This window comes from Amphiura filiformis, chromosome 1, assembly GCF_039555335.1.
Source record: "Amphiura filiformis chromosome 1, Afil_fr2py, whole genome shotgun sequence".
Lineage (NCBI taxonomy): Eukaryota > Metazoa > Echinodermata > Ophiuroidea > Amphilepidida > Amphiuridae > Amphiura > Amphiura filiformis.
The window spans coordinates 90,708,817-90,722,463 of record NC_092628.1 but is presented as its reverse complement, the minus strand read 5'-3'; the positions used below and the strand labels follow the sequence as shown (position 1 = coordinate 90,722,463).

General features: G+C 34.9%; 1 protein-coding gene across 2 annotated transcripts in view; it reads left to right on the top strand.

The window, feature by feature from the left end:
• LOC140157214 (RAD50-interacting protein 1-like) overlaps positions 1-13,647 on the top strand; it is a 346,682-nt gene that overhangs the window by 316,865 nt on the left and 16,170 nt on the right. For both annotated transcript variants that reach the window (XM_072180343.1, XM_072180335.1), the window contains exon 14: positions 9,048-9,166. In XM_072180343.1, coding sequence (XP_072036444.1) covers positions 9,048-9,166 — 119 coding nt within the window. The remainder of the gene's footprint in view (positions 1-9,047; positions 9,167-13,647) is intronic.

The following is a 13,647-nucleotide window of genomic DNA, read 5'->3' as shown; positions in this document are numbered from 1 at the left end:
CAGAGAGAACAAGAAAAAAAAACTGACTTGAATTTTATAACAAGATACAAGATTGAAAATATACCTGAAATGGAACATTCAAGTTCTCAAGGCAGCACAGCTATATCTGCATTAACCCCCTGAGTAATGTTATATTCATAACCACTATTGCATTTATACACAATATTATCCAGGGGAGCTAATGGAAATAAGACTGTACTGTTGAGCTCTCAATTGCATACTGGTAAGACAAATGTGTGTTTCGCAACTTCGCTCTTTACTTCAACCTTTTCTTTCTAGAAAGGGTCCAACAAAAACTATTCTTATGCTGTGATGATAATGCACTTTCCCATCCAATAATGAGTATGCAAACAGCACATCTAGCCCTAAGTACACCTTCAATATAATTAAATCAAACAAGGATTTTCCTGGACATATATTCAATATTTATCTCTCTGTCAGCTATGTCCAGCTTAAATATTTTGACAAGCAAGAGACTGAGAAGGTACCTGATGGACTCTTATAAACTGCTGCTGATAATTAAGCCCTACTCTCTTGACTTCTGCATAAAGTCTAACAATGGCACAATTTTCTTGTTTTTTATGCCATGTTAATGAACACCGCTTAAAGGAGTATTTCATGATTCTAGCATTCTTTGATTCCGATTGTGTGTTTGCAAGTTATGCATGATTATGTTTATTGCACTGCTCCATAGGCCACTGTGTTGAATTACGTTGTAGTACACCAGAACGTAATTCAAATTTTACGATATTTTTGCTAAACAAATTAATCTGCAAGAAATGTTTTATACCTAAACATCATGCAGCCAGAGGTTTCCAGTGGTATAAAAATCTGAAATTTTTTGAGACAAGTTTAGGATGAGGCTGTGGATCACAAAATTCCCCTTTTAAAATTGCATTTGATGGAATGAGACTAGGAACTTGGTCTGGATTTTAAAAAGAGGTAGTAGACCAGTATTCCCACTAAGGCTGCATGCATGGCATGTGATTGGTGAAGGATTTGCCAGAATAAAGCTTTCCAGGAAGAAAAAAAGAGGATTTCAGTCCAATTTGACCATTTATTGAGATTTTTGGTCCAAGCCTTGGGCAAAAAATCTAAACAAAATATTTGAGGGAACACTTTAGTAGACACATGAGATCAGGTTGTGTGTCGAAAAGTTAATGAATAGTGTTGTGTGTAATTTACCAAAATGATTCACTGTGCTTTATTTATCATTTCTGCTGGCTTATATGTCAAATTAATTGTACAAAGTTTCTTCATTCAAACATACTATACATTTGACGCCAGTTGCTGAATACTAAACCTATGAGCTTTACAATTGGGATTGGGATTTTTGGAGCATGTCACCCTATATCATGTCATGCCTGCTATACAAACATTAGCTTCACAAATGAGACATGAATATTTTAATATACCTGAATGGCATGCTTATAGTATGTTTGGCTTATAATTAGCAAAATAATGAGACTCATATTAAACATTGTGTATTGGTATAGAATGTTGTACATACAGTTGGGTGTAGAAATACTAGTTGCGTCTTGTGTAATGCATGACTGGCATGTGCTTAGGTGAATTGAATTTACATGAACATAAGTTTTGCCAATTACACATCGAACAAACTATAATAATGGATTCTCCCTTTTGTCCTAAATCACAGGATTCACAGTGAAAGCAGGTCATTATTTTCTATCTCTTGACTGGAAATGTACCAGGCACCCTGTTTGTAACTATAGACATCCCATTAGGTTTTACTTATTTATTTCAAGTAAAATCATGCCCATTGTGAATTACATTTAAGATCAAGGCTTAAATAGCATCTTGATGAAGAAATACAGTCAGTGCTTTATGGGTACTCACAGAAGTGTGCAGCTTTCCTACAATAGCCTGACTTTTGTTATTTTTTAATAAAAATTTTGTTTACTGCACATTTGACATTTTGAACCTTCTGTTTGTAAATGTGTCAGGATCTTGTCCATGGAGGCCAAAGGCAGCAAATTTGAAATTATAGTACCTCAATTTTCAAAAAAAGTCCTCCTTTTGCGTCCATGGACCAGATTATGTCACAATTGGGATAGCTTCCATCTACTTAACTGATCTTATCAAGTGCTATATAAACATTTTGACAAACTATAACAACAGATTTCCCCCCAGTTTGTCCTAAATCACAGGATTTGAGTAAAACCAGGTCATATTTTCATTGTGTTGACAGCCTCTGGGCGCTTAACAAAACATATTAACCTAGGGTACAAAATAATACAATCTAAAAGCAAGGCATAGCCTAACTTAAACATACTATTACACATACACAATATTGCAAGAAGTTTCGGGTACATTGTACAAGATTGGAATCACACAGCAACTCATAGGTGGGGAACCAACTGGGGAACCAAGCAAGGAGGAAATGAAAACAGGTAATGATTAAATGCAAACCACTTCACCACCTGAGTCACTATGCAAGTCCAATCAAGTACAGTACACGAGAGGTTCTATAATACCTTGAAAAATATTATATAGCATTTTTTCAGAGATTTCAAAGTGCTGTAATTTTGCTGCCACTGGTGAATCGTCAGAATTAGATCGCATCAACAAGGCCAGTTACAGCCAAACCTGGTGCAAACCTATCCGCACTTAGATTGTAACATCCACCAATTATCTCTGCAGCTCCCCAAATTCCATTGGGTGAAGGAAGTTTTTAAAACCAAACAATTTAACTAATCACCAGTTTTTGAGCAAGTGACCATGATGTCATGTGGGCTTTTAGTTCTCAGGTCATTTACCTCTTGCTTTTTAACTTATTTTAGTTTTTTCCTGTGCATTTTCAAAAAATTGTGTTTGACAGCATTTTTTAATGAAAGTTACTTTATCGTTGTTATCAAGATGCATCTTTGTAATCTTGATGTTTCTCTACTGGTTCTATTTACTCTTGAAAATGCTCAGAGACTTCCTGTATTGTGCGCTGTATCCATCTCTTTTTCAGGCATTTATCTGTATGATCTTATCACGTATATATGAAAAATAGGGCAAGCATATGAAAAATAGGGCAAACAGTAATATTTTGAATGGCAAAAAGAGTGCATCAAGATAAGATAAGTTGAGTTGAGTTGATGAAGTGATATAAAAAAGATACACAGAATTGATTTTCTGGATGGAGAAGAATAAATTGATGATACCTTTAACAGTACAATGTAGATAACTGGGTCTTCAACAAATAAACAACATGCAGAGCATAATAATAGAGCTGATATCACATGGTAAAGTGTTGACATTTCAGACAAAGAGCTATTCAGTTTTCTAGTATGTCCTACATAGATTGACATAGTTGCTATACAACTTATGTTATGCATTATTTTTACACCTGTGTTACAAGGAATCATTTTGTATTATATTATTACTCTATTGTCGATGGGTTGGGTTGAATTGAGTGATTGGATATATTGACGCTTACCAGTTTGCATTATTTTCCAATAAGGAAGAAACCCAGTTTTAGATGTAGGATGAAAACCTGCAAGAGTGAGTATGGACTGGAAAGCAAATAGATCATGAGATTTAAAGACATCTGGCAACAACTAGGGACCTCAGTGGTGGGGGCATGGTGTTAGTGAGGACATAACCGTTCCCCTCCACCTAGTGTGGGAAAGTGAAACAGCAAGTCACTAAATGGGTCTTTAAAGCCTAGTTTTAGAAGTTCTTTTAGATGCAGGACGAAAAGCTGCACGAGTGAGTATGGATTGCCAGGACTGGAAACCAAATAGATCATGAGATGTAAAGATATCTGGCAACAACAGCTAGGGATCTCAGTGGTGGGGGCATGGTGTAAAGTGAGGACAGAACCGTTCCCCTCCACCTAGTGTAGGATACAATAGCTCGAGATACTCTAGCTAAAATACAGGTTTACATTTACTATCTTACATTATCTTGCTGTATTTCAGCTAGAGCTCCAAACGACAAGCTTCCGGGTTTTTTTGGAGAACAATACTGTTACGTAAGATGAAGAAGAAACCCGCCTCGGAGCCCGCCCTTCTCATTATTTCATTGTTCTTATTGCAATTTGCCTCCACACATTACGTAATCAACACAAAGCTTTTGTGAGGATTAGTGAGTGGATAAGAAATTGACAGTGGAGGATACGAAGGACACGCCGATTGTTAGTTGTCAATCATGAATTGCCGCAACATATTAATATTTTACTGCATGGCATTCCGCAAACACCAAGACAAATTATGCCATATTTTTCCAAAGATCATCTCATATGAAGTAAGCTGAATGCGATCTGTACTTTTGTAACATTCCGATCGCTTTTGATCACCTATTATCGGCGAATTTGCTTGAAAACACGTGAGTTCATGTTGTGTAAACATAATTAGCATAGACACAAATGAAATTACGATGCAATACAATGCAATTTGAATGCGCAGCAGATCTACAGAAATAACGTTGCCCGGTTTTATGCAGAATTAGACCCTGTCTGGGATACAAGTGAAACTTGGCGAAGGAATATGGTACAATTTATTGACTTCCAACTTGATTTCAGGTGTTGTCAAACTTAACAACATGAGTTGTACATAGCCGGGCTATATTGTATAGAGGTCTACAGTTCAACTTGCCATAGAGTACCGATACTGATGCTTTCAAGTAAATGACTCATTTGGGCTTATTCAGCCCTGAAGTCATGAAAATCTTTCATTTTCAAAGTTAGTTTTATTGATACAAAACAAAACCGTACAATGTTATGATGAAATGTTGAGAGGGGGAGTTATTTCTTGTGCTGTGTTTATGAAATCTTCACTAAAGAACACAACAGGATTTCTGGCAAATAAATACCTATAAATGCTCCTAAGGAACAAAAAAAAAAAAGATACTGGAAAACTTTTAATAAAGTTGTTCGCTAAATGAAAACCACTTTTCTCCAGTGCAATAATCCAACCAAACTTTATTACCTATAAACCAGTAATATTCAGTGTTTTAAATTAAGGAAAATATGAAATCTTGATTAAGATTTGCTGTAACAAAGAAAGATCCCTGGAGTCAGCAGATTGACAAGCCTGGTGTGCCTATGAATCCCACGCTGAGCTAATTTGGTTTGTATGTTGTCAGAACAAGCACTATTCATCCTTCTACCAAAACATAAAATTGGGTAATCCAAGTAAAGAATACAAAGTTTTGTTTGGAATAGAATCTGGTGACACATCTGCTTATTATTGCACGCATATATCAGAACAATTTAGATGTAGAACACGATTGGCTTACTTGTGACTGTCATAGATAGAATATAATAACCACGTAAATGGAAAGCTACGATGAATTTGCGGCAAAATTGGAAGAAGGCTTAATTTTTATTAAAATTTCACAACCAAAAACCTGTCATAAATGATTACTACTGTAGAACTTTTATCAGCTTTGGAGTCTGGTTAAATGTACCATAGCAATCTTATATAAATATGCAATAGTCCTCCTGGCATCCCCATAAGTGCACTTTATTGATGTGTTCTTGTAAAAAACAACAACTATAGATTGTTTCAAATGCAGGCAGTTCTAAAGATGTTACACCTTAATTGACTGTAAAAAACATATTTGAAATCCATATTGTTACCGGAAGACTACATTAAAGCACATACTTTAATTATTACAGATATGCTTGGCTTCATTCTTAACGAGCTAGAAAATATTGGATACAATATTAGAGAATAAAATATTAATGCAAGCAATGTACTATATTATTAATGTAATGTGATGTGATCAAGTTATACAGATTGCATCAAAATGATTGTTCTTCATCTGTTCTCAATCTGTTTTTGATGTTTTTGGTGGGGCGACCAACTTGAAATGACATATACTTCTCCGTAGTCCACTTGCCCTTGCCCATTGTGCATACTCTGGCAATTACATTTAAGCATAAAACTCTGATTTGTATTAACTTGTGTACAATTTATAGATTTTAAAATCTGATCTTTGCAGTCACCATACTCCCTCTGTTTGTTAGCTTCCCAAGTAGACTACTTAGCACGGTTGTCTATGGAAAGGTTGTCAAATGTCTGGCCTACTAAGATTGGCCATGATGTAATGCATCTTTAAATGAATCTTGCTTGTGATTGGTCGCCCAGATTTCATTTTGGTTTTTAATAACTCCTCTGGGCATGTGCCAGTTCCATTGTACAAAACTAACTATCTGTGAAATTTGTGGCACTTCGTGTTGGCGCGTAAATTAAAGCTCTCACTTGGTACATGGGCGTGCTTGGGCGTCCATGCTTAGTTCTTGCAGTTAAATTGGATTGATAAACAAGTATGATTGACAGTGTGTGTTAGGGACAAAGTCCCAGGACAAAGTCCTGCTCAAAATCCAAAGTACATAGTCGATTTTTTTTACCAAAATCAGGATTGTTCATATTTGAAGTGAGCCATTATAATTATGCCATTTAGATATGTTACATTCAATAATATAAGCCTATGTATAATGTACATTTACTGTCACTAATTAGGCTATTAACTTTTTTATGACCATTTACTAGTATTGAATGCTTTGAATGCTTTAATTGCAATAAACATGAATGCGTTCATCATGATTAATAACATATTTTCATTTATCCAAAATCGACTATGGCATAGTCTAGAAATGACCAGACTGTTAAATGTTATGGAATAAGAATTAAGTCTGGTCATTTGAGGTGGATCCAGTGATGCATTTGGAAAAGGCAGGCTTTTAATTCAAGAACACCAAATATGGATGGAGGACAATCATTTTGATGCAACCTGTATGAGACTACTGTGGAGGCAATCCATTATTAAATATTCTGTGCAATCAAGCAAAATTAGATTTTTATGGCTAAAAGTGTTTTGTGAGTTATTGCCATAGAAAATGTGGTCCAATATCTTTGTGTTTTACAGTAAAGTAAAAAGAAGCGTATCTCTGGGTGCTATTTCAGGTGTGACAGAATATTCAATATATTGGTGTCTATTAATTTGACAAAAATGTTACCATGGTTACATGAACAAATGCAATTTGAATATATGTGACAATCATTTTATTCTGCTTGATACTGATACATATAGGTAGGGGTGACCAGGGTTTTCTTCAAGCATTTTGCTGAAGGGCTACATCCCATTTTTATACCCTTTCAATTATGAATGTTTCATCTGAAGGGGTATAAAACATTTGATTTAAAAAAAACTTTAACAATGTATGACCCAATTTCACAGAATTGTTGAATCAGTGAATATATTTTCATCATCTATCACTACCAGATGAAAATATCTGGATTTTCATGATATTTACTTTGCATTTGAAGGGGTAACACATAAATATGTGTGATATTTGTGTTAAAGAAAACCCTGGGGTGACCATATGATAGGTCATAATACAGTGTAGAACCCATCAGAATTGGATTCTTGGTCTCTGAGATATGAGCAACTATCTGATACAGAAAACAATCAAGTATAATAAAATAAATTATTGAATTGAAACTCTTTGTCATAGTTACAATTATCCAACTCGTTGATCACACATCATCACATTACATTTTTGAGCATTCAAATATGCCCTAATATAAATAAATGCATTGGAAAGTAACCATGCCAAACTCATTAGCAGAAGTATGTTATCCTTGGCCTGAGGGAGAACAAAATGAGTCTCATAAGTTTTTCCTGTTTATACATTGAATCATTAACCTTCACATTTCCGCTGAATTTTTCATTAACTTTTTTTTGGATGCTCTATTTACTATATATATAGGTTATACAATATCCTGTCAAGCAGTGTTATCGTAATGACACTATATATTGACAAGAGAATATATGGTGAACCATTAGGCTCTATAGAACAAAGTAATCTAGACTTATGTGGATTAACCAATATTGTTTCCCTTAAAGGAGTATTTTGTGATCCTAGCATCCTCTTTTTATGACATTTTTCAGTGGATATCCATGAAAAAAGCTTATTCCCAAAATTTCAGTTGATTCCGATTTTGCGTTTGCGAGTTAATGCATGATTATGTGTATTACACTGCTCCATAGACAATGTGTTGTAATTTCATTCTGGTATACCAGAACGAAATTCAAATTTCACGATATCTTTGCTAAACGAATTAATCTGCAAGAAATTCTTTGTACATAAACATTATGGAGCCAGAGGTTTCCAGTGATATAAAAATCTCAACTTTTTTTGAGAAAAGTGGGGGGATGAGGCTGTGGATCACAAAATGCCCTTTTAATTGATTGTTGCTATAGAAGTGGGACAAATATGATTGTGAAATCTTGGGCACGTGTAGTACATCAATCACACTTGGATGCCATAAGCTTTCTGGACTTGTCCTCAGCTTCATTCTGTGTAAAGCTTTGTCCCATCTATTGTGTCATTTGATTGCACAATGTGCCCTCGTCTCTATATCTTGTTTTTGATATTTTCAATGACATCAGGGGTGGATTTGCTTGCTCCTAAACAAGTCATTTGCATGCAATGTGTGTACTTATTGGCGCTATTTGTAACATGACAACTGATGGTTTACATAGATATTCTTTCAATCACCCTGTGCACATCAGATCATCATCTAATTGTTGGACTTGAATGTTAACTCCATTCATTTGGTTGTTCTTTCAGCAATGATGCATATATCCTCTGAAATGAACTGCCTTTACATATTATTGCTGCACCGACTGTGAATATCTTAAAACAAAGCTGTATTATTTCTATGCATAAGGCAATCTGTAATAACATATTTTTTATTCATCACAGCACCTCAGAACAGTTCTTATGAAATCAAACAGGTGCTTTATAAATGTTTTGATTGATTGAATCAAAATTGGAAGAGCTTGGGTCACTTACTCTCTCATAACCAGTCAATTGAATCACATGAGATATGAAACAATACAGAGCCAAATAGCTGTGCAACATATTCCTTTTCATTTTTTGTATTAATCTTACAACCAAATCAAGTTAGTTGTCTACTTAAGTTTGGGATGCTGTTTTATATCCCGAATATAGCATCCATCTTTGATAATACTGTTGTGAAATTTGTAAAAAATATACTTTTACAAAATGTTTGATTGTTTTGCAGGTGATCTTAGTGAACCAATTCAATGAAGGAGGAGCATTACAGCTGCAATATGATATGACAAGAGGACTGTTTCCACTATTTGGCCAATTTACTCAGCGACCAGAAAACTACTTCAAAGAGTAAGAAAATAATTTGTGTGTGCATGCAGGGGGTGGGTAGGATGTGTTAGTTTGTAATTGTGTGCCTGTGTGTAAGATTGTAAGCACTGGCAAATGAGGACACACATGAGAAATCTGTGAGTGACAGTGGACACACAGGAATCATGGATATCTGCGATTCATGGATTATGTTGCTGCATTAAAAAGACATAAATAAATACAAAGTTACATGTGTGGGGTGAGTCCACACTCCATTGTAAAAACTGAACAAGCCCATTAAGTAAATAAAACCACATGTGTTTGTCCCCAAGTGGTGTTTGGTTTTCATGGTTGCCAGTTGTTGTATGTAGGTAGTGTGTGGGGTGTGCATGTTGTTGCTTTTTTTTTGCATGCATATTTGTGACCATCCAGCACAACTGAGCCCTGAAGTCGCCAATCATCATTTTTGAGATATTCAACCAAAATATTCTGCTTGAAATTAGCTTTAAAATGATGTATATCATGTCTATAGTACTTGACATTTAAGTAGTGAAAAATCAATAAAACAGTCAATAAATCCTTTGTTTCCTATTGTTTATTGATAAGTTCAATACAGCATATCTCAATAGTGGCACTGGCGACATCTGGGCTCAGTTGTGGTGGATGGTCACATTTGTGTTTGATTTGAATCGTTGGACTTTATATTTGTGCACAGGGCTTGTGAACATTGTTCAATTATTTGTCTTTACAGTATTTTGTGTGATTTTGAGTTTTTTGTGTCCAATTTAATAGCATTCCATGTGGCTCATATAGACATTGGAAATTATTCTAGCAAAAGTTTCCTTACAGAAAATGGAAGAAACAGAGCTTTTAAAAAATCACTTAGCATTACACAATATCTCCCATATGCAATATACTCGCACAATGGAAGACCAACAAATATGTCTGATTCAAATAGTAGACAACAAAAGCATGCCAATCTATGATTTCATTAACATGGATTTCACCTTATCTATCTTTTTGCCTTGAATGTACACAATTTGCCAGACAGGGCTTGGCCAGATTTCTATTTTTTTTTTGTGGTGTGAGATCTGTATGCAATGTGTAATTCATGTTATAAAACAAGTCCTGAAGTAATTTGCCTCTATAAAGACACCTGCAAAGCAGACTTTTTAATTATATTTATGTCTGAGGATGACTTTATTTAATGATTAAAGCTCTTTGTTTTGTAGGATACTCTACATATTTCTTGTTTTTCAAATAATCCAATTTTGCAAATTGGATATGCTTGCAATGTGATTTAATGAGTTTTAGAGTTACACCTGCACTGCAGATGTTTTATTATCATGTATATTCACAAAATGTTATTAATTTTTAGACAATGTTGCCAATAATGATTGGATATTTGAAATTATTACACTCTTGATGTTTTGCAAGGGACACTTGCTGTGCAATATATTTGTTTGATAATTATATAAATTTGATGTAATAGTATGTTACCTTCTCTGCACTGACTATGTTTTACCTAGTCTGAAGGCTGAAGATACCAATAATGCTGTCTACTGAAGAAATTAGAACTGCTGTTCACTGACAATAGCAATATTGCTGCTGTTTGCTGAAAATAACAGAATTGCCATCTACTGAGGTTTATAGAAAACAGAATGTCTGCCTATAGAGTGTATGCGAAATGACGTCACTCATGACAGAGTCAACCTCATGTAAATAAATTTCTGCTCTCCGTAAGGTACCATGGGCCATTTCACTGTTCACATAATAATACAATAAAACAGGCGATAGGTATGAATGGTCGTGGAATCATTCTAGAGACCGGTTCCTCTGTCCTCCAACATGGCTGCCATTTCAATTGTTATATCATTGTGGTTGGTTTATTGCACAGGGTCTATTAAATAAACTGAATTGCTACATATTGAAGAAAACAATATTATTGTTGTAAGCAGCATTGCTGTCTACTGAATATAGCAGAATTGATGTCTACTGAAGATAGCAAAATGACTGTCTACTGAAGGTAGCAGCATTACTGTCTACTGAAGATAGCAGAATTGCTGTCTACTGTAAGTTTGCTGTCTACTGAAGATAGCAGAATTGATGTCTACTGAAGATAGCCAAATTGCTGTCTACTGAAGATAGCCAAATTGCTTTCCACTGAAGATATCTTAATTGCTGTCTTCTGAAGATAGCAGAATTGCTCTACTGAAGATAGAAGAATTGCAGTCTACTGAAGATAGCAGAATTACTGCCACTGATGATAACCAAATTTGCTGTCTACTGAAGATAGCAGAATTGCTGTCTACTAAAGATAGCAGAATTGCTGTCTACTGTAGATAGCAGAACTGTTGTCTACTGAAGATAGCAGAATTGTTGTCTACTGAAGATAGCAGAATGCATATTTACCAAAAATAGCAGAATTGATGTCTACTGAAGATAGCAGAACTAATGTCTACTGAAGATAGCCAAATTGCTGTCTACTGAAGGTAGCAGCATTGTCTGTCATTTAAATATACTACTGAAGAAAATGTACTACTGAATATAGCAGAAATGCTGCCTACTGAAGATAACAGAAGTGCTGTCTACTTGAAGATAGCAGAATTGCGGTGTACTGAAGATTGCAGAATCGCTGTCTACTGAAGATTGCAAGATTGTTGTCAACTGAAGATTATTGATTATCTACTGAAGATATCAGGTACCAAAATAATGTCTACTGAAGATAGCTGAATTGCTGTCTACTGAAGATAGCAGAATTCTATTTACAGAATTGTCTTCTGAAAATAGCAGAATTGTTGTCTACTGAAGATAGCAGAACTAATGTCTACTGAAGGTAGCCAAATTGCTGTCTACTGAAGGTAGCAGCATTACTGTTTACTGAAGATAGCAGAATTTTCTGTCTACTGAAGATAGCAGAATTGTTGTCTGCTGAAGATAGCAGAAATGTCATTTAAATGTACTACTGAAGATTATTGCTGTCTACTGAAGATATCAGATACCAAAATAACTTGCTTGCTGTCTACTGAAGATATCATAATTGCTGTATACTGAAGATAGCATAATTGCTGTCAGTAATAGCAGGATTGTTGTCTACTGAGGATATCAGAATTGCTGTCTACTGAAGATAGAAAAATTGCTGTCTACTGTAGAAAGCAGAATCGCTGTCTACTGAAGATAGCAGAATTACTGTCAACTGAAGATATCAGAATTGCTGTCTACTAAGTTTACTGAAGAAAGCTGAATTGCTGTCTACTGAAGATGGCAGAATTGCTGTCTACTGGGGAAAGCAGAATTGCTGTCTACTGAAGATAGCAGAATGACTGTCTACTGAAAATATCAGAATTACTGTCTATTGAAAAAAAACACAGGGTTGCTATCAACTGAAGATAGCAGAATTACTGTTTATATACGATAGCAGAATGGCTGTCTACTGAAGATATCAGAATTACTATCTACTCAAAAAACAGAATTGCTATCTAATGAAGATAGCAGAATTACTCTCTTTTGACTATAGCAGAATTACTGTCTTTTGAAGATAGCAGAATTACTGTCTACAGAAGGTAGCAGAATTAAAATCTACTGAAGATATCAGAATTGCTGTCTACTGAAGATAGCAGATTTACTGTCTATTGAAGGAAGCAGAATGGCTGTCTACTAGAAATATCAGAATTACTATCTACTCAAAAAACATAATTGTTATCTACTGAAGATAGTAGAATTACTGTCTAATTTTATATATCTAATGATATATTCGTAAAGTGTATGTAGCTGGGAGGAAAAGCTGACTATCGATTGAAAATTTAGACCTTTCATATTGAAGGTATGGATTTTTTTCCCAAAAAGACCTTTGTTTTGAGTGTTTTGGAAAAAATCCATATCTTCAATACGAAAGGTCAAAATTTTCAATTGATCATCAGCTTTTCATCCCACCTATGCTCGTACATACACAAGTACATATCATCAGATTTATGAAGTTTACTTTGAGGACTGTTAAATATCAAAAATATCAATTAATCATTTGCCATAAAATGTGTATTACATTGCGAATTTCAAAAAATCAAAATTATTTGATAACATCAGGACTTTCTTCATATTCAGAATCCATTTCGATATGTCTGATGTGCTCTAATGTCCCACAATAAATACTGTCCAAACGTTCATACCCCAGCCCTTAATGTAATGTACTGAAATGACAGAATTGGTATCTACTGAAGGTAACAGCATAGTACTGGCTACTTGCAGTACAAGTTTTGACCACATAGGGCTTCACAGAAAATACAACTTGATATAGCTGCTTAAGTGTGTGTGTTTCTGTGACAAGCATGTTACTCATTGGCTATAATATTTCAGAAACTGAAATGTTAAGTGACTTCAAAGAGCTGGCTTGCATCACATGTTATTTTTCTAACCCAATTGACCTTCTGTCATTCTTGATAATACAAGATTCCATATGGCTTCTCTATGGAACAACTTCACTATGTATTTAGTAGCTTCTGATGTGCAATGTATCACATATTGAC